Source organism: Didymosphaeria variabile, assembly GCF_027946475.1.
Source record: "Didymosphaeria variabile strain IMI 356815 chromosome Unknown scaffold_9, whole genome shotgun sequence".
Lineage (NCBI taxonomy): Eukaryota > Fungi > Ascomycota > Dothideomycetes > Pleosporales > Didymosphaeriaceae > Didymosphaeria > Didymosphaeria variabile.
The window spans coordinates 470690-489722 of NW_026611628.1; the positions used below are offsets into that span (position 1 = coordinate 470690).

Below are 19033 nucleotides of genomic sequence, written 5' to 3' on the forward strand. Positions count from 1 at the left end.
GTGAAGTTCGTGCCACGCTTTTCAGTTCCTCATATCCTAGAGAGCTTTTCGAAGCTAAACAATGACCTTCCTTTCCGCTCGGTGTCTTGTCCCACCCAGCCACTCTTACCCACAATTTCGCCGGCACCCTCCGCCATTTGTCGCAGTGTACTTTCGTCGCCATGGTTGGCAAGGAAGCGGTTGCCATTGCTTTTCAATCTACCAACAATATACCCCCTGAGTGGCGTGCCGTCGCGATTGAACTCTACTGTGTATGTCTAGACATGGTCAGCCCGGTGCCTCATACTCTTTCTTTGCCCGAGGAAAAACATACCTCAATGGTTGCTTCACCTTCAGGTTGCTCGACAATATCCGGAACCTCCACATCCGTAATCTCCTGCGGCAGAGGGTTCTCTTGCGGATACACAACCACTGCTCTCGGATCTTTTGACAATACCACCACATACTGATAGCTCAGCATCCCGCCATTACACAGTACTAGCCCTGTTCTACCCTTACCCTCTCGAATCGCTCTTGTCATCGCGGTCAGTGCATGCATACTGTAGTTGTTCCCGGCGCCGCCAAAACTGGTCAACCCTCCTAAAAGTGTCAAGCTCTTAGTGCCCCCAGTTACCGGGAGACCAAGATGGTGCGCAGCCAACTTCGGGACAATAGGAAAGCAGGAGTAGATATCGAAGAGATCAATGTCGGCCACGGATATCTGAGCAAGTGACAAAGCTGCGTCGAGAGACTTTGATATACTGGGCGAAGTGTAGAAGTTTGGACGGTTCCAGAAGTACGCGGCATCCGAGGTTCCAGCTCCAGAAAGTGGGTAGACCCATTTGGATTCTGGGATACCAAGTTTTCGCGCGAAGGTTGTGGAGGTGACGAGGCAGGCGGCCGCGAGATTGACGGTGTTGAATGCGTTCATGAGTAAAGGATCTGGAGCATGTTAGTCTATCCTGGGATGTATCGTATGTACAACATGAAGTCTTACAGGGAGAGCATATCATTCTGTTCTTCTTACTCACGGTTCCAATCTTCTCTTCGTCGTCATACTTCCCATGAGACCAAGCAACTTCGTTTTGACTTGCGACTCTCGAAAATTCTGCGTACAGCTTTGCGCTCTCTTCATTGTTTGCTTTGAGGCTTTGGCCCCTATGCGCTCGGAATGCGTTTTCGTAGAGTGGATATACTTGGATAGGTGTACCAAAGTCATGCGAAGCACCAAGATCTGCGGAGGTATAAACGTTCAGCTTTTCCAGAAGATCGAATGACTTACTCGAGCCAAGATCCATGCCTGTTGGCGTAAAGACAGACTCAACAGACTGCGATGGCTTCGTCCAACCTGGTGGTGGTAGCTTACCTGCAGCCGCACATGCAGATACTGACATGCATCAGCACATCTTATGCCCTCAAGTGGAACTCATCCATTGTCGGTATCCAATTTCACGAGGACAATGCTTACAAGACGCCAAAGCTTCCCCACCTGCAACAACAGCAATCAAGCTTTCTCCTCGCGCTACTCGTTTCGCTGCTTCATCGAGCAACTTCCCTGGCTTATCACCGCCATGCTCAGAGTAGAACTTATGTGTTGGTTCAACGCCCAATTTGGCGGCAAGTAAGCCTGGTAGGTCAGGGTACGGCCACGTCCAAGTTTTCACTACGGCGATACTGTCTATAGACGACTGCAGTGTTGTAGTATCAGATGCAGAAGCATCTTTGATAGCGGCGAGTATCGCTTCATGGATAAGGACGGCGGGTTCCTTTGGGGTCGAGGTGCGGTTCTTGATGTCACCGACACCGATTATTACTGGCGTCTCTGAGGGAGGCATGTCGCGAGATCAAAAGACACCTGCGTACACTAGAGAATACTGTGTGACATCGCTAGAGAGGCTCCGTTGTTGGAGGTGTCTTCGGTATGCGCGAGTCGTGATTGGAGATGAGGAGGCACGGTTTGCCGAGGTACTTGTGGGCTACCTTACACAAGCGTGCTGTGAATTCCGCAACATAACTAGAAGCCTTCTTCTATCATCTGAGCACATCCTTGTATACACAGTACACGCATCTTACTCTTGTGATTTCAATAGTGGCTGTCTCTATTTAACAATGGTTCACGTTTAATTTGGTCAAGGTTTTGCATGAACGCACGTTCCATGCGCAAGGACACCCCTGACGATCACAACACCCATGCCCTTCATGTCGTCATTACCTAATCTGCCGGATCGCTTCCTAAAAGACCTGGTGTACTCGCCTAAATCGAAACCCACACCGTGGTCATGCGTAGTCTACAATTACATAGGCCTTTTCACTGGTTCGACTAGGCGAACACACACAACGGCTTCGAGAGGCGGGAGGAGTGATCTACCGGAAGGAGCATTTCTCGCGAGCGGATCTCCAATTTCCAGGATCCATTGGGGCTACTTCGCTTGGGCTACAAGTCTACTCAGAGATGCCGCGCCACTACTACCAGAACAGGGTTCTTCTCCTTGATGCCCCGGTGGGTTAAGGCTCGAGCACCGAACTACATAAGGCGCAAAAGATCTCGGCCAACTCACCTTCGTTCCCGCCTTGCAACAAACGTCATGCAGCTCTACTGTCTTCCCCTTCTTGCTCTTTTGGGCGCCGTGATCTCCGCATCACCTGCTTCTGAACTCTCAGCGCGGTCCATAAAATGTCTCAAGGTCGGTGCTAACGCTACAGCGACATGGACGAACTCCGCCGGCAAGACATGCAAATGGAGTGGTGCTGTAGGGAGCAACTTTGGGACAAATAACGTCACTGGCGGAGAGTACGTTCTTTCCTCATTAATTTGCTCTTTCTCGAGTTCATTAGGATCAATTGAATCGAAGAATCCTAACAATAAACAGGTACTCATGCAACGGCCGATGCGGAGCTGGCTGCAGTGGAATAGCGTTGGGCAACGTATATACACAAGACTGCTTCTCTCATGACATCTGCTCGTGGTTCAACAACGCTAGTGGAGGAGCTAGGTTCGTGTATCCATTACGCTGTGCTACAAGGCTGATATTGATACATCAACAGTGATGCGAACTGTGGTGCGGCGTTCGATTCTGCTATTGACGACACAGTTGTAGGGTTGCTGGCCGGCTGCTCTCAAACGAACCCGAACAACTCGGCCAGCAATCCGAGTATATCACCGACATGTTCTTAGAAGAACTCCAGAAGAGCTGTGGACTCCCAAGGATGAGGATCAGTCTAGGTCCCGGAAATATCGCGGTGAAGGAATCGAAAGGCTTTCTTGGACGGAGCTTGGTCCATTGCTGGAATGAAATGATACTAGAACTGCATGCGAGAAGCGAATGAACAGCATGACTATTGAGGTGTCATTGCAGACCCTTCCACTGATATGTAAGCTAGTCGCGCAACAAGCTCGACGCTCCCACAGACTTCTACAAACGAATGCATCCTGACGCTGGCAACAATGTAAGGATTGACCACAGGAGATTAGAATAGGTTACCCGTAGGGGATGGTACTACCATAGGTTTGGAAAGTCTTTGCTATACTACATTTTTATTGACATGTTCGAGCTCTTCAAAAGCACCAATCCTACTTCGCTTTCTCGGCCTCGACAACTTGTTTCAAGTCCTGATTCATCCTTACATACCCCTCCCTCAGTTCGTTCAATTTTCCTGTCGCTGCAATCAATGGCGCCAAGAAGCCAGAGAAACGCTCGCCTTGAGTAAAACGCGTGGATTCTTCATCTCCCGCAACTGCTTCTAATTGACACCAGTGCTCCGTATCGAAAATTATAGGCGTTAAAATGCTTCCATTCCATCGAAGCTCTTTTTCTGGATTTAAGACCGAGACAGTGTTGGTGTAAGATTGACTCTTGTTGATGGTGATTGTCTGTTTGCTTCCCACGGTGAGCTCGGTATGTGGTGGCTGCACCTCGATTGATGTGACAAAAGTGTTCCATTCCGACCATGACTTCAAGTCCATCAACACGCTCCATACTTGCGACGGGGGCGCTGAGATGGTAACGGATTCTTGGATTTCGTGCATTGTTGTCTTGTTGGATTGCTGTCAAAGAACGATGTTTCGATTTTGCGTTTGGGAGAAGTTTGGAATGATGAATTGATGTTTTTGGGGACTATGGAGTATTTTATAAGGTCTACGCTTGCTACTATCTCGTGAGTCGCATTCATAGCCATCGCGAGACAAGGCGAGGCGGCACGGCGAGTCTTACTGGCCGACGTGATGACGTCGTCCAAAAGCGGAGGTTGTTTGCCCGGTCCTGCCAACCTAAACTTAAACAAGCCTAAGCGTTGCCAATGCATACAGAGTACTGAGTTGCGCAAGCTCGACACTCCTACAGACTTCTACAAATGAATGCTTCCTGAGAATAGCAACAATATAAGGATTGAATACAAGACAGTATTATAGGTCAATCTCCATGTGAACATGAATATGTCCGCTAAACCGCCATGACACTGACCTGCGCCCCGCCCTTCTCTACCATCACCTGGTCCTCTGTCACCTTCTCTTGCTTACTTTTTCCACTCATACAACACGCGATGATGCAATTCCAAATTGCCACTTTCGTATTCTCGATGCTAGCCCCCAACAAAAAGATCCCCATGAAGCCAACCGTCATGATCGAGCTTAGAATATTCAGAGCATCGCTGACAGTATCAATGCTCTCCGCAATCATCTTCAACGCCTCAAGAAGTACCTTCTCGGACGTTGTCAGCGCAGCCTTGGTCTCGGGTCCGGCCACGAAGGCGAAAACACCGAACTCGACGACGAGGAGCGAGGAGCAGACAATTGCTGCGATCCAAAGGATTAGCGTGAGGACACTAATGACCACACGAGTAGTGCGCGAGTTGCGCTTGAGGTCGCGAGGGGAGTGGCGAGCAGCGCGGTCGACGAAGAAGAGATAGATGATGGAAAGGGTTGACCAGAGTGCCTGCTTCAAGTTAGACAGGCAGATGATATTAGCACGAGCTGCCTACTGCTACGAAGATGACTATGGCGCGCATTGGTGTGCCATCAAGGTGTTTTAGCACTGGGACGAACGTGTGCTGGAGGATTTGGACGCCGTCGTTCTCTGGATCCAACGTGTCGATGGCTTCTACGAGTGCATGGGCTGATGCCGCCATATTATAGTAGACGTATGTTACTACGGTTGAGAAATGTTAGAGATGACTTGACGATGATGGTAACTCGCCACTCACCGTATATACCGCAGACCAGTGCGACGACGCTCAGTATAAATTGGACGACCCGGAAGATGGTCAGCAACACCTGCCTTATACGACCTTTCGCCATGTTGACCTGACTAGATGCCTAATAGTAATAGGAAAAGAATGATCAAACAATCCGACTCGCGCAAGCGAAAGTCACCACACACAAGAAGTCCAGCTACTTGTATGTCCAGACAAGAGGCGCGACACAATCATATACGTATCTCTTCACTCACTGCCACCTAGGCTCTGCATAGTCTAACAACCGATGCGTCGGGACCCTACTGCCTCTCTGTCGTTCTCAATACCTACACATCCTAGTAGGCTGAGCCGTTCGACTGTAACTCGAACGGCATCATGGGGCGGAAACGCTGAAGCGCTCAAACACTTCACATGCAGCCAAGGTCGACGACCAGGATTAAAAACAAGCAAAGAGCGACCACGCACGTGCCACGGTATGTCGGTTTAAGAATAGGATCAATTGATATGTCAAAAAATGGATAAGAGATAAAGGTTTAGCAACGATAGTAGCGACTCATAACAATACTTGATGGCAGCCAGACTCGAGTGCGAAAAACCTTGCCCTCAACATTGGCGTACTGGACTTGAGTGAATCCTTGGAGCCTGTTCTACTCTGCGCGATGATACTCATCCCAATTCGGCCCGTTTGCTCGCACCTTCTCTGACACCAACCCTAGAACACCATCCACAGAAGAAGAAGTTCATACCTGAAACGCGAAGTACACAGACTCGATTGCGCCCAAGAACACCCGTTCGTGCGCGCAAGGAGTTGTTTCCCCCACGCCTAGCGTCGCTGACCAGGATGCTGAAACATTAGGAGGCGGCGTAGTCTTTAGGACCAACCATCGGTCAAATAGCTGCATGTCGTATATGCGCAGCGTGCAGAAAGTCGCAAGGCGGACTGTATACTTTGTGTGCATGATGGTTGGTTCACCGGTCTGCGCCCCTCGGCTAGGCTGCTGCAATACGATAGATTGCCCCTCCCCGCTTGCGCGTGATGCCTTTAGGATCTCAGGTCAAGCATTCTGTCGATACCGTCGTCGTTTCTACGAATTTTGTGTCTGAAATATTGAGATTTGATACTTGAAGGAACGAAACCTGACATCAACCAACACCCCTGCATCGCGTGGGCGATCCACAGCGGCAAGGCTCGCATACATACTTCACCACCGAGCACATACGTCAAACAATGGAGTCCTCCGATGTTGCAGATCGCCCGGAGGATGATAAGCTGAAAAAGCTCGCCGAGATCGCCGCCGACATTTTCAGAGGTCTTTCGCCTACTCCAGAAGTAACAAAAGATCGAAGCATCGATACGAGCCAGAGTTCAGGTCTATATACACCACTTCAAGAAGGCCAAATCCGACTCATTTCGATAATCCCATCAGTCGATTTCGAAGCCCCACTGATATGCACGCTGCGCCCAGTATCGTTGACTCAAGCGCGATATTCAGCGATCTCCTACGTTTGGGGTGATTCGAGCAACCCTGAAGAAGCATCAATAAATGGACATATCGTGCTATTGCAACATAATCTCGCATCTGCTTTGAGGCATATACGTGCAACGGGTGCGTCGGAAGTTTGCAGTGCCTTATGGGCCGATGCGATCTGCATCAATCAGCACGATATACCAGAAAAGAATCAACAAGTCGGTATGATGGACCGTGTATATCCCTGCGCAACACTAGTCATTGCCTGGCTAGGGTCAGCGCAACCAAATATCACTGCTGCATTCAAGTCCATCTTCAAAGTATCAGCTGTAGCTCCAAATTTGGGAACGTCTGCCGAGAAGGTTTCACTTCTGGCCAGTGAATTCAGATGGAGCAAAAGGAGCGAAACGCGAACTGAAAACCGCCGAAGTTTTTCAAGTGGACCGGGACCATGGAAGGGTCTGGACGAACTCCACAGACATGAGTACTGGACTCGAGGATGTGAGCTTCCTTAAAGATCATCAATGATCTTACATCTCGTTGCAGAAATCTGACTTTATGTGTAGGGATCATCCAAGAAGTCGTCCTATCGAAGGAACTTATCTTCATGTCTGGCGAACAAGTTATTACTGCACGTCAATTGCGGAAAGTCCACGAAACCTTGAAAAGCATTGAGAAACCACCGCTCGATTTCTTGAGCCAGCTCACCGAACGATGGCCGAATTTCGGCTGGTTACTGCTGGATAACTTACTCTCGTTGAAGAATTTGATGATGCGTGGCTTCACTGACGGCCACAATACGATTAATATTTTCAGCGGTCTACTTTTGGTGACCGCAAGGAACCGCGTTTCGAATCCAAGAGATAAGGTTTATGCCCTTCTCGGAATGACAGGTCTTCAGGATACTATAAGACCTGATTACTCGATACCCGTTACGTCATTGTACATCTCCACTTGCGATCTGTTGCTCAAAAATAAAGCTGATTTAAGCTTTCTGGCTATGGGAAGGTTATCTACCCTCGACCACAACCTCGCTGTAGATTCACAAATGCCTTCTTGGTTGCCAAATTTTCATGCGGTCAGTCAGTGTACTGACAAGCTCCCGAGCCTCAGACAATTCGTCGGACGCGCCTACGAGGCTGCAACTTCTCTCAGTGGTGAACCGCAGATTTTGGCGTCCTCTTCCGGATCATACCTAGCCGTTGATGGTTATGTTATTGACACTGTTGAGGCGGTACTTACTGCCACTGGGCATAGCCCTATTCAAGATATCATGGAGCACGTGCTGTTCATCTGTGACAGTCTGAAAGAGTCTGTGTTTCCCGTACTTCAAGCTGCTTGCCGCACTTTGACGGGTGATTTTGATACGATGGGATCCTCTCGCATTCGCAAGCTCGATGACAAGGCCTATATCGCTCTAGGCGTAACTTTCCTCCGCATGCTCGAGGTTTGGTACGAACAGTATTCAGATAATGACGAACGTACAGTGACTATGGAACATCGGCAAAAGTTTATTGCCTACTTCAATTCTCTGTGTCCGGACCCCTCGCATAGCGAAAACCTGACAGAAGTGGTCCGCGAGCATTTTCTAGGCAGCGCATCAGAACTCGGACATTGGACCTCGGAGCGGATATGTAGGGTTTTTTATAAGTTACCAGACATGTATTCTCGGTCTTCTCAAGCGTTCCAGATGATCAATTTTGTATGGTCCACCATGCAGGCGCGTAGCACGATACGCAGCTCCAAGGGTCACTTCGGAAATGCTCCTCTTGACACAAAGGTCGGCGATCAGATATGTATATTCAAAGGTTGCAGATTTCCCGTTATACTGAGGAAGCAGCCGCAGTATGTTTACGTTGGACCTTGTTTCCTGTTAGGCTTTATGGATGGCGAGATTGTAGACATGGCAGAGAGAGGAGAGGTCCAGGAGGAACGCTTCGAAATCTTTTGAATTGTAACTAAAAGATGAAGAGCCTCGACTGTTTCAATCACTGAAATCTAGGGCAGCGGAATTAGTGATACCTCACTTGCTTTTCCAATCGTAGAGTTTACTCTGACCCTTGAATGTACAAGTCCTTAGAGAGAAGCCCAATTTAACTCAGGTAGGTGTTTTAGTGCTTTTAGCTCCTTGGACCCTTTGTCCCTTATCATAGATAATACTTATACACTATAGATAAGTATACTACTATAGGTTTAGATAGTATTACTTTTAGTTATGAATTAGTCATATAGGTATAGGTTATTAGTATATAGGGTATGTAGAGAGAAGAAGTGCGATTCACTTAGTAGCGCAGATTGACCGGATTTTTCTTCTCATGTCCATACTTATAGCCACAGTAGACAGGCTTAATAATTCGGAAGATCCTTCCGCATTCTCCTAGGCTCTCGACACCACTAGTTGTCTCCACCAGAGCTAAGGCAGTTGGACCTGTGTCACGAATTCTGCAAGCTCCGATTGAAAAACCTTGTTATCTCGTACGGCACGGACTTCTTTCATAACATGCTCAGTGTAACTGTCTTTATACTGTCCCATCTCAACATATCCTTCGTTTTCCATATATTGCGCAGCGATGATTAGGTTTTCAAGGCTTTGACGGCGTTGGTTGCGCGGCAAGAAACTATCGAGCCAGTCCCAGTATCCCGATATTGGTGTCGTCATGGGCAAGGAACCTATGAATGCTAGAGCACCTCTTCGTCCAGTGAATCTCAAAGGTGGTATTTCTCTCATCCGGGTAGGCAATCCCTCAAAAACATTATCCAATCCGCGGGCCGTGGCAAGTTTCGATATAACAAATAAGATGAGATACGATGCGAACCAGATCACGTTCGACCACATTTGCTTTCCCGATGTACCAACGTTGCTGGCGAGTAAAGCAGCTTGGACCATTAAAGTCAATACAAGGAGTCTTGTTGTCCATCTGACCAATGCCCAATTCTGAATTCGCACAGGAATGTTCGTTAATGCATGTAGATGAGAGGAATATCCGACAAGTACATCGAGCTGGGCAGAGTTGGAGTGCGGAGTGATAATGTGGATATCCGTGGCTGCTCCGCCAGACGCTTTCCGTCGGGCGTCTAGTTCTATTGCAGTTCTGTTGGCGAACTTGAGGTTTGTGTATACTTGCAATTTCCAAAGCAAGAATAGACTGAAGGCCATGCATCCTAAGAGAAGACATCCAGAGGAAATGTCGTGTCGGTACAGTACCGTAGCGATCCCAACTAGGGAAGAGATCTGGCCTGCCAGGACAATTCGAGGTGCGGACAGAATATTGGGAGTCGGAATAATTTCCCCTGGCGTTATGAAAGTGATCTTCACTATCGTTGTTCTGAGGGTATGCTGATCAGCATCATCGTCGGCCTTGTCTAGATCTCGCCCAATCAAGCCTGCCTGGGAGAGCAAGGCAGAGTTCACAAGAGGAAAACAATTGCCATGTCGTCGACTTATGACCGTGTGAGTGTTCTCCTGGAAGCCCGACAAAAGCTCCGATTGTGAGATACTCCAGAGCCTTTCGATATCTTTCACACACCCAGTCATGGGTGATAGTGCCCTACCATGGCTTTCGATTGAGGCGATGAGAGCCTTTTGCACTCGTAATGATTCCGCGAAGAGTGCAATAGGTAGGTAGGAGATGTAACTTGACATTTTTGCGGTTTAGGGAACGATTTCGGAAAGTAATGGTTGACTGATTGCCTCGAAGATAGATGCACATTTTAAAGTAAACATTCTTGGGCTAGAAACGGCCTCATTTCACACCGCTCTTAAGTGGACGCTTATATAGACCAATCAGTTGGTCTGCTGCGTTGTTATTCCAGCGAGCTCACCGGCCACCGGTGAGCCTATCAAATGCGGCTGACTCGGATGCAAGGCGAGTTTCAGCCTCGTATGTCGCACCAATCAATGCGGGCTATTTGAAAAGATGGAAGGATTCTCCTCCCTCCAAGATGTAAACTCATGCAGCGATCTGCAAAGCATGGCTATACTTAGTTTCTTTGAGCCTTATTTTGGCCGTATATGTAGGCCTGCAGTACCCCTGAAAGTTGGAACAATTTTCTTCCCACAAACCTGAAGGCATCCAAGGAACTCGTTGCCATTTCTCCTGACCCTACACAGCAACATCTCGCACCTCAAAGCCCCCATCTCTAGCACCGCATTCTCAACGCCATATTACCCAAAGTCGCTTATTTCTTGATATCGAAATCTACAAAGGTGTCCATCGAGTTCGGCATTTCGACGGTGACGAATATGACAACACGAAAGGCTCTGAACTTCTTCGACGATATACTTCCGGCACCTGACGAAAATCTCAATTTCGCGAGAGCTACGGTCACTTTCGACAAAGAGGCTACCTGCGATTGGATTGCTGCAAGTCATGCATCAAATTCAATGTCGCTTGACGATATCAAGCATATGCCTGTACTCCCAAACAACATCTCAGCTGTCCCAGAACTTGCGGACCTCGGAAAAGAGCAAAAGGTTCATCTTGCACAAGTGTGGCTGTTTTATGGCCTGCTGTCAAAGTTTCTTTCGGTGGCAGTAACACGAGATGATGTCTTCGCGACTAATTCCGACCCAAGAATCAGAATCTACCTTCAGAATTGGCACCAGAAACTATGTGCGTTGGGAAAGAAGCAACAACGTGTGGAGCTTGAGCGCCTAAGTAGCATAGTCGACAGTGCTGCTCACCCTATCGACGTACTTGATCTATGCGACAACCAGTATCAAGCGATCGAGAGCCATGACCTCGCTTTAGCAGAGACGATTTTATGTGTTAGGTTGCTTATCGAGTACTTATCTCAGCTATTAGACGCTCATTATTTCACACTCGAATTCGCGATTCCACGCCAGGGTTTCTACCTAACGCCTTGGTTCCGGAAGAGCTTGAAGATAGCGAGTAATGCACCCCACGCGTGGCCAGGCGAATTTCCCAAAATCGTTGGTTGGGAGTGGACAAACAAGCTCTTCAGAGTCTCGAAGCCAGGACAACACCACTCGTTGGGCTGGGCTGGAAAGCTCTTGCGAACGTGGTCTGAGGATAACGGTTGGTGCAGCGTTGCGTTCGATACAATCTCTCGAGGGAACACTCACATCACTACGTATTATCTCTCACGAATCAAGAGGCGAGAGAAAAGTAAGATACACACGGGTTGTAAAGGTGGCGACAAGTGTGTAGCTTACGAGTTACAGCCTGAAGATCGAGGCCAATACCGGACACGACACATTGGGGGCTGCCGCTATCCTCACGACTGTTCCCTGGTGCCGAATACGGGAATAGTAGACAAGTTCGAATCTGAACTCGGTACTATAATTGAACAAGATCGTATTCCAATTATCTCCATGACCCTGGACGCACAAACGGGTGTCAAGATTGACTTGACCACCTATGATGGGACCCAGAACTACACCGCAATTTCTCACGTCTGGAGCGATGGCATGGGGAATGATGTCAACAACCAAGTGCAATCGTGTCAATTGAGTCAGATATATAAGGACGTGACAGAGTTCGAGAAGGAGAAGCTGAAAGCATCCTTTCCTACTTGGTTATACCGTGCTACTTGGTTACATCATGCCACTTGGAACATCTGGACAAGATTTCGAAGTCCGACAGTCTATATCTGGCTAGACACGATTTGCATACCTGCTAGAAGAGGTAAGCCTGCCGATAGTATAAGGAGTCCAGAGCCTCATGAAGAACTATCTGCGGCAGAGAAGAGCTTGATGGAGGAAAGACAGAGACTACGCAACAAAGCGATGAGGCATATCACACCCATCTTCCAGGCCGCCGATCAGGTTCTTGTGATAGATAAGGAGATTGAAAAACTGCTTGATCCATCATCGGACATGATAAGCGCAATGTTATTGGGTTGCAAATGGTCAAACCGAGCTTGGACCTACCAGGAAGGAGCATCGGCACGAGATTGTCGCTTCAGAGTAGCAGGAAAAACTCCTGCGGTCTTTCGTAACCTTCAAATTCGTGGGGCACGTCATTGGAAGAGGCGTGAATACATCAAATTGGTCCCAGGATTTATCAGGACTGTCCAAGCTATCCTGTGTTGCTTTCACGTCCGGCGGCACTGGGCTGTCAAGGAACAGGACGGTCGTCGAATCAGCCACCATTGGACGCCGTTGAAAACGACACTTGCTGAGCAGTTGAATGAATTCCGCAAACGACACACGACGATCTTCGGGAGTAGGCGACCATCTCACAATAAATCACAGGTCGATTACCGCAAGAAATGGACAACAACCTTCGTCGACGTATGGAACAACTTGCGCACAAGGAATGTTACACGAGCTAGTGATCGGCCAATAATATTTGCCAATCTGCTTGATTTTGACTCAACCTCTCTGATAGAGCGTGTAGCAGACGAGGATCGGGTCGCTTGCACGGTACGGAGTTCTGTCGCGCTTCCTATTTCAATCATGTTCAACACCGCATTGAGGCTGTACTATTCCGAAGAACACGAACGGATGATGTTGAGTCTGGAGGATGCCTGGATTCCGACCTGTATCGAGGGTGATGACTTATCGCACGGCCATGTCATGACGAGTGGTTCTCCTAGATCAAAGAGAAGCGAAGGCTCAATCGTCAGCCTGATCAGGAATCTCCTGAGACCAAGCACAACGTTGTCAGAGCTTGAGTCCGGGCCGATCATCGAGGAGAACGACGCCTGCGAATGGTTTCGATTCAAGATCGATGACGATATCAAGCACCAACGCCTGATAGTCGCCGAAAAAGAGGTTGGCGAAGATATCGAGTCCCAGTACGGCGCATTCGATAGCTGCTCAGTGACAAAGATTGAGGTTGGGAATGGAGGCCCCCCGGAGTCATTGATCATTGAATGCTTCCTTCCGCATCGCCGACTCGAAAAGGACCGAGTGACAAATACGGCTATGCATCAAGGCGACGACAGTGCTGACCAGGTTCTCAGAAAGGAACGCATGTTCAAGGAAGCGAGTCATAGATATAGACAAGCCACTCGAATACTGTATGTCCTTGACGAGTCTCTAGGATCCAATTCCAGCAGTGGTTACAAGGGCCGCGGAGCTAGGTTCATCATTCTAGAAAGCAACGATGATGAAATGAGGGTCACGTTCGATTGCCCTTTGACGTTCTGGAAACCTTCGCAGCGGGACCTGATGTCCCAATTGTCAGTCGATAGGGTCATGTCATGTTCGATTCAGATTCAAGGTCACGAAATTAGGCGTGAGCATTACAGCACAATCGCAATTAGACACGGTAAGTCGCTTTCTAAGGCAGTAGGCACCGAGTAGTTGCTGACTCCTCATCCTTCAAATGATGCAAGTATTGACCTGGTATTTAGGGCGACTTGAATTTCCACCTTTGAGATCTCGAGAGCTGCATACTAGAGTGTTCCTCCACGAGCATGTGTTCGGGATAATATACGGCTGTATTACAGTCGCCCACATGGGAGTGGCAGCCATTGTAGCGTTTTTTGTTCTCCATATCGCTGATGGTGTACATACTATACCACAGGCCTTCTTGAGGTTGTTCCAATGGACTTTTTACATTTCGCAGGGGGGCGTACACCGATGTCAGGTTCATACGTATCGAAGTGCCTGCAATTGCTGGGACAATCATCATCTCATTATTGCCTGCTTACTGGATATATAAGACGTGGCTGCGGTGGCACACGGTCCGGTGGCTTCAGTCGTATGGCATTCAAGCTACGAGAACGTAGATTCCTATGCACGCAATATGAGCTTTTCCTCCACTAATGTGGTTTTGAAGTGTGGCACCCAAAACAGGTCGCACGCATTGTGAGATTGAAGCCTTCTATAAAGAGTCGTCGGGCACTGAGCTTTGCTAACGTACTCCCAGCAAGTATGAATCACAAGCAAGTATGAATCACAGCGTACTCTACTGCACAATAAATATATATGTACTGCACAATGAATATATATGAACAGATGTTACATTAGCCCCTTCTGACACATATATGGACACTAGTCTAACGCAAATCGAGTCAAATCTAACGTGATTATGCGATGCTAGCTGCCAGCATGACCGCATAGACACTATCTACCTAGGTAGTCCGCCTGTATGCCGTCACCGTATCCCTTTGATAGCGATTGGAATTTTCCAGAACTGGACGAAAAAAGGGGTATCTCCTTCGTGGTTTGCTTTTCATGAAATGAACCTGCCAGATATGGTGCAAATGGTGGCACAGCCTGACGCCTCCAGGCTTGCGGCGGGGGGGGAGCTAGCAACAGTTGCCGGTCCCACTTCGAAGGTCCAATCATCAGACCCGCAGACAAAGCCCTTGATGAAACAAAGAAGCCGGGATTTCCTGACTTGCGCTAAAGCTGCATAACTTGTTGCACGACTTGCTGCATGAGAATTATCTGCAGTCATGCGGTTGCCCTCCACTGCCCGGAACGTCAGCGCCAATATTATTGCAGGTTTTCTTTGTTGGTTTATAAATGATCGCAGGCTTGTTGATGCGAACCCTGAAGCGAATGTTGGTGCTACCGTTCCAGTAAAGGGAAGAAGACGTATCTGTCTGACCGTGCTACCTACCGTGCCACCTTGACCAAGTCTCAATCCTCTCAGGCCCTATGATGTTGCTGAGTTCCGCGTTTTCATAGCCTCCCCCTGACTATCACTTAATCTGGTTGGGGCGTAGTACGGAGTGTGGAACGACTTTGTTTAGAGGAGTTCGTCATACTTAAAAACCGTAAAAGGCTCGTACCTGGAATTTGGCGTGGAGTCATACCATATATACCATGTATATGATATTTCTATCAAGCGCGTATGCATACGAACTTGAAAGCTGCTCGCAAACACACAGCCCTCCAGTTCACTACACAACCAGAACCAGCTCGAGTTTATGCCTCCTTTCATTCGAATTGCCATATCTGGCGGCGGACTTGCTGGTGCAACCTTGTTCCATGCCTTGCACCGTTTTTCCCACCTACATGTCCATATCTTTGAGTCCGCCTCCGCCTTGAAGGAGACTGGTGCGGCTATTGGGGTGACCCGGAATGCGCAAGCAGCCCTGGAGTTTATGGGTCCTACGGTTGTTCAAGCCCTCGAGCGTTAGGAGCTGTCTCCAGTGAATAACATTTCAACTAGCTTTGCAGCTCACATAAACCTGAACTGAAACAAGCTCTGGCTTCCCAACAAAAGTTAGATTCAAGTAAAAGCTCAGTCTCATGCAGATGGATCGACAGAGGTTTACATTAATTCACGAATGCCAGTGCGAGGAGTCCGTTTCATTTTAGCCCCGGGCGAAGAACAGGGCAAAGTTATCGGAGAAGTCGACGAGAAGACGGCGGGAAAACGCCTAACCAGTATTGTCCATCGCGCTGCTCTTCTACAAGAATTACTTTCGGATGCTCCGCAGGAGCGTCTACACGCTTCCAAGAAGCTCGAAGGAGTGGATCGAAGAGCTGACAAGTCTCTTACACTACACTTCACGGATGGAACGAGCCATGAATGCGACATCCTGATTGGAGCCGACAGCATACACAGTACCGTCCGGAAGATTGTTCTGGACGGAAGCCCTGCGGCTACACCTAGGAGCACTGGCATCTGGATGGTCATGACCCTTCAACCCTACGCGGAAGCTCAAGCTATCATTGGCAAAGGAACCATTGATTTTGAGGATGCCCGCGAGTATTCATGGATCGGTAATAGCGAGATCAAGTCGCTTTACCAAAACTGGCCGCAACATCTAAGCAAGGCTGTGAACGGGGTTGAACTTCTGCTTCTGCCAAAATGACGTCTCTAATAGTCGTGCAGTTCTTTTGTAAAGAATCCGAGCAACGCGCTACGCATCTCTGGGAACACCCACCTGCTCCGACTTATGTGTCTGGACCTCTCTGTGTAATGGGCGACGCTGCACACGCTACAACTCCTTGGCAAGGATCTGGTGGTGGCATGTCTGTAGAGGACAGTCTTATCCTCTCCACTCTTCTTGGAAGGTCGAACACACCTGGCGATGCTTTGGCGGCTCTCAAGGCTTACGACCAAGTACGCCGTCCACGTACACAGCGGATTGTTGAATCAAGCCGGATCACTGGCAGTATCTTGACCGGCACTAGCGAAGAGACAAGACAATACGTGGATACACCAGGTAAGCTGTTGAGCAGATGGGATTTCATCTTGGATATTGATATGGAGAAACATCGTGATGAATAGATGTCTACCCACAATAGCGCCGCATTCCACTTCCAAATCTAAGCAATCCAGAACCACATCTTCTGAAACACATTCTTAGGCACGGGATCCACATCCTGCGCACACAGCTCGTCCATCTCCCTCTTGCCACTAACGACATCAATATCCTTAATCCTAACCGCCCAGCTCGTCCGAAACCACGCCTTATGCCCCAGATACAGCACGATGAAAATCGGCAGCGTGATGTACGCCGCCAGAAAATCCGACACAGACCACTTACTCGGGAAGAAGACCTGGAAGCCGTTCGTCAGCGTGAGCACACTGACGACCCCGAGCACAAAGTACGTGAAGTACGGCTGGAACGGGGTCCTGAACGGCAGCGTGTGCAGCAGGCCCTGGAACACGAGCGCCTTGCGGAAGCGGATGTACGTGATCATGACGACGATCCAGGCGAGGAAGCCTGAGATGGTGGAGATGTTGCTGAACCAGGTGAAGACCTGGGCGCCTGTGTTGGAGACGTTGAGGAAGGCGAGGAGGCCGATGGCCCAGGTGGCGAGGACGGCAACCCAGGGGACGCCGTTCTTGCTCGTCTTGCCGAAGATCTTGGGGGCGTCGCCGTGGAGGGCCATGCCGTAGAGGATGCGGGAGCCGGAGAAGAGGAAGGCGTTGCCGGCGGACCATGCGGAGGTGAGAATTGCGGCGTTGATAACGTGGTTGAGCCCTCTGATTCCAGCTCTGGCGATGCCGATGACGAAGGGGGAGGCAGTGGCGTTGGAGCTGGGGCTTAGGAGGCGAGGGTCGTCCGAGGGAACGATGATGCCGATGATGAGCGACCCAAGGCCGTAGAAGATAGCAAGTCGCCAAACAAAGCGGCGCGCAGCCTTGGGGATGTTTCGTCGTGGAGCTATCGTCTCACCAGCAGCCAAAGCGATCAATTCAGGCGATGTAATGAAAGCGAAGCCGGCGCGCACAAAAGCCGTCCAGTAACCCAAGAATTTACCTGTGTTACCATCCACTAAATAGGGGGTAAATGCTCCAGGGTTGTTCCAATAGCGGAATCCTAGTCGACCTTGGTCATTGGGGCTGCCTCCGAGCATGATGACTACGCCGAGGATGATGAGGCCCATGATCGTTAGGAACTTGATCGAAGCAAACCAGAATTCTGCCTCCCCGAAGATGCCTACGGCCACAATATTTAGAAAGAGAATGACAATCATGAATATGGCGATCCAAGCTCCCGCAGGCACAGGTGTGTTCCAGTAGTCCAGAAGAATGGATCCCGCAGTGGCTTCAGCGGCTACCAAAATTGCGTACGCATACCTGCATTCAGTTAGGTATCTATTCATGACCCATTTACTAACGAGGATCTTACCAGTAGTTCCAACCCACAGCAAAAGCTAAGCTTGAGTCGACATATCGCTTGACGAAGTACGGAATGGTGATGCCTTTCATTGGCAGGTATGTGACGATTTCGGCCAAATTATTCATAACGCACCAGACGACCATCATCATGGAGAGGTACGCCATGAAGAGCGGAGCTGGGCCAACGAGTGCAAGAATACCACCCGAGCCAACAAACAATCCTGTTCCGATAGCACCACCGAGGGCCCTGCGAAGTATCAGACTCGGCGAAAGAATGTTTTCTATTGCGAGACGTACAGGAACTGAATATGTCTGGACTTCAGACCACGATGGGTGTCACCTCCTCTTCCTGTGGCCTCTCCCACGGTTGTGGCGCCCTGTGCATAGGGCTCCTCCGAGTACGTTCCATTCCTGTCCCAGTCATTTCCTCCATCAAGGTACCCTTTCTCGACCTCTACACTGTCGTGACCCTGCATCTTGCTCTATATAAAGCCGAAGCTGGCTGAAAGTCTGATTGGTAAACAATGTTGAGTGCGACGGACACCCTCTGTCATAGACCTGGGGTCTGCGGTCAGTCTTATACCGCTCCCTATGACCGACTACGGGTGTAGCGCAAGGAAAGGCAAGCTGCGAGCCGCGCTTCTCTAGGCTCGTTGGGTTGAAAAATCTTTTCCACACGCGCTGACGGCGAAAACGGAGAACACTGCCTCCCAAGCACCTCCAAGAAACGTGAACAAGGACCCTGATAAGGGTAGTGCGGGAACCTATGCCACCCATTGGCGACTGCAACCCCCGTCCGCTCTAGCGGGTCTGGGGAACCAGCTATCATTACCCAATCGGCCTGGAGGTGGCGGGCGCAGCTGCGGGGAAGATTCCCGTCGCGTTGCAGTT

General features: G+C 49.3%; 5 protein-coding genes across 5 annotated transcripts; 3 read left to right on the forward strand and 2 right to left on the reverse strand.

The window, feature by feature from the left end:
• Positions 1-29: 29 nt before the first annotated feature.
• N0V89_011457 (uncharacterized protein) lies at positions 30-1814 on the reverse strand (the record flags this gene model as incomplete). Its single annotated transcript, XM_056220188.1, has 4 exons — positions 30-257; positions 314-921; positions 977-1345; positions 1469-1814. The coding sequence occupies 4 exons, from the start codon at positions 1812-1814 to the stop codon at positions 30-32; spliced, it is 1551 nt and encodes a 516-aa protein (XP_056065491.1).
• Positions 1815-6397: 4583 nt separating this feature from the next.
• On the forward strand, positions 6398-8589 carry N0V89_011458 (uncharacterized protein; the record flags this gene model as incomplete). The annotated part of the gene is made up of 2 exons (XM_056220189.1): positions 6398-6872; positions 7205-8589. The coding sequence occupies 2 exons, from the start codon at positions 6398-6400 to the stop codon at positions 8587-8589; spliced, it is 1860 nt and encodes a 619-aa protein (XP_056065492.1).
• A 4470-nt stretch (positions 8590-13059) lies between these two features.
• Positions 13060-13911, forward strand: N0V89_011459 (uncharacterized protein; the record flags this gene model as incomplete). The annotated part of the gene is made up of 1 exon (XM_056220190.1): positions 13060-13911. One exon carries the CDS (start codon positions 13060-13062, stop codon positions 13909-13911), a length of 852 nt encoding a protein of 283 aa, XP_056065493.1.
• Positions 13912-15851: 1940 nt separating this feature from the next.
• On the forward strand, positions 15852-16382 carry N0V89_011460 (uncharacterized protein; the record flags this gene model as incomplete). Its single annotated transcript, XM_056220191.1, has 1 exon — positions 15852-16382. The coding sequence occupies one exon, from the start codon at positions 15852-15854 to the stop codon at positions 16380-16382; it is 531 nt and encodes a 176-aa protein (XP_056065494.1).
• A 457-nt stretch (positions 16383-16839) lies between these two features.
• N0V89_011461 (uncharacterized protein) lies at positions 16840-18618 on the reverse strand (the record flags this gene model as incomplete). Its single annotated transcript, XM_056220192.1, has 3 exons — positions 16840-18100; positions 18153-18389; positions 18440-18618. 3 exons carry the CDS (start codon positions 18616-18618, stop codon positions 16840-16842), a joined length of 1677 nt encoding a protein of 558 aa, XP_056065495.1.
• Between the last annotated feature and the right edge of the window lie 415 nt (positions 18619-19033).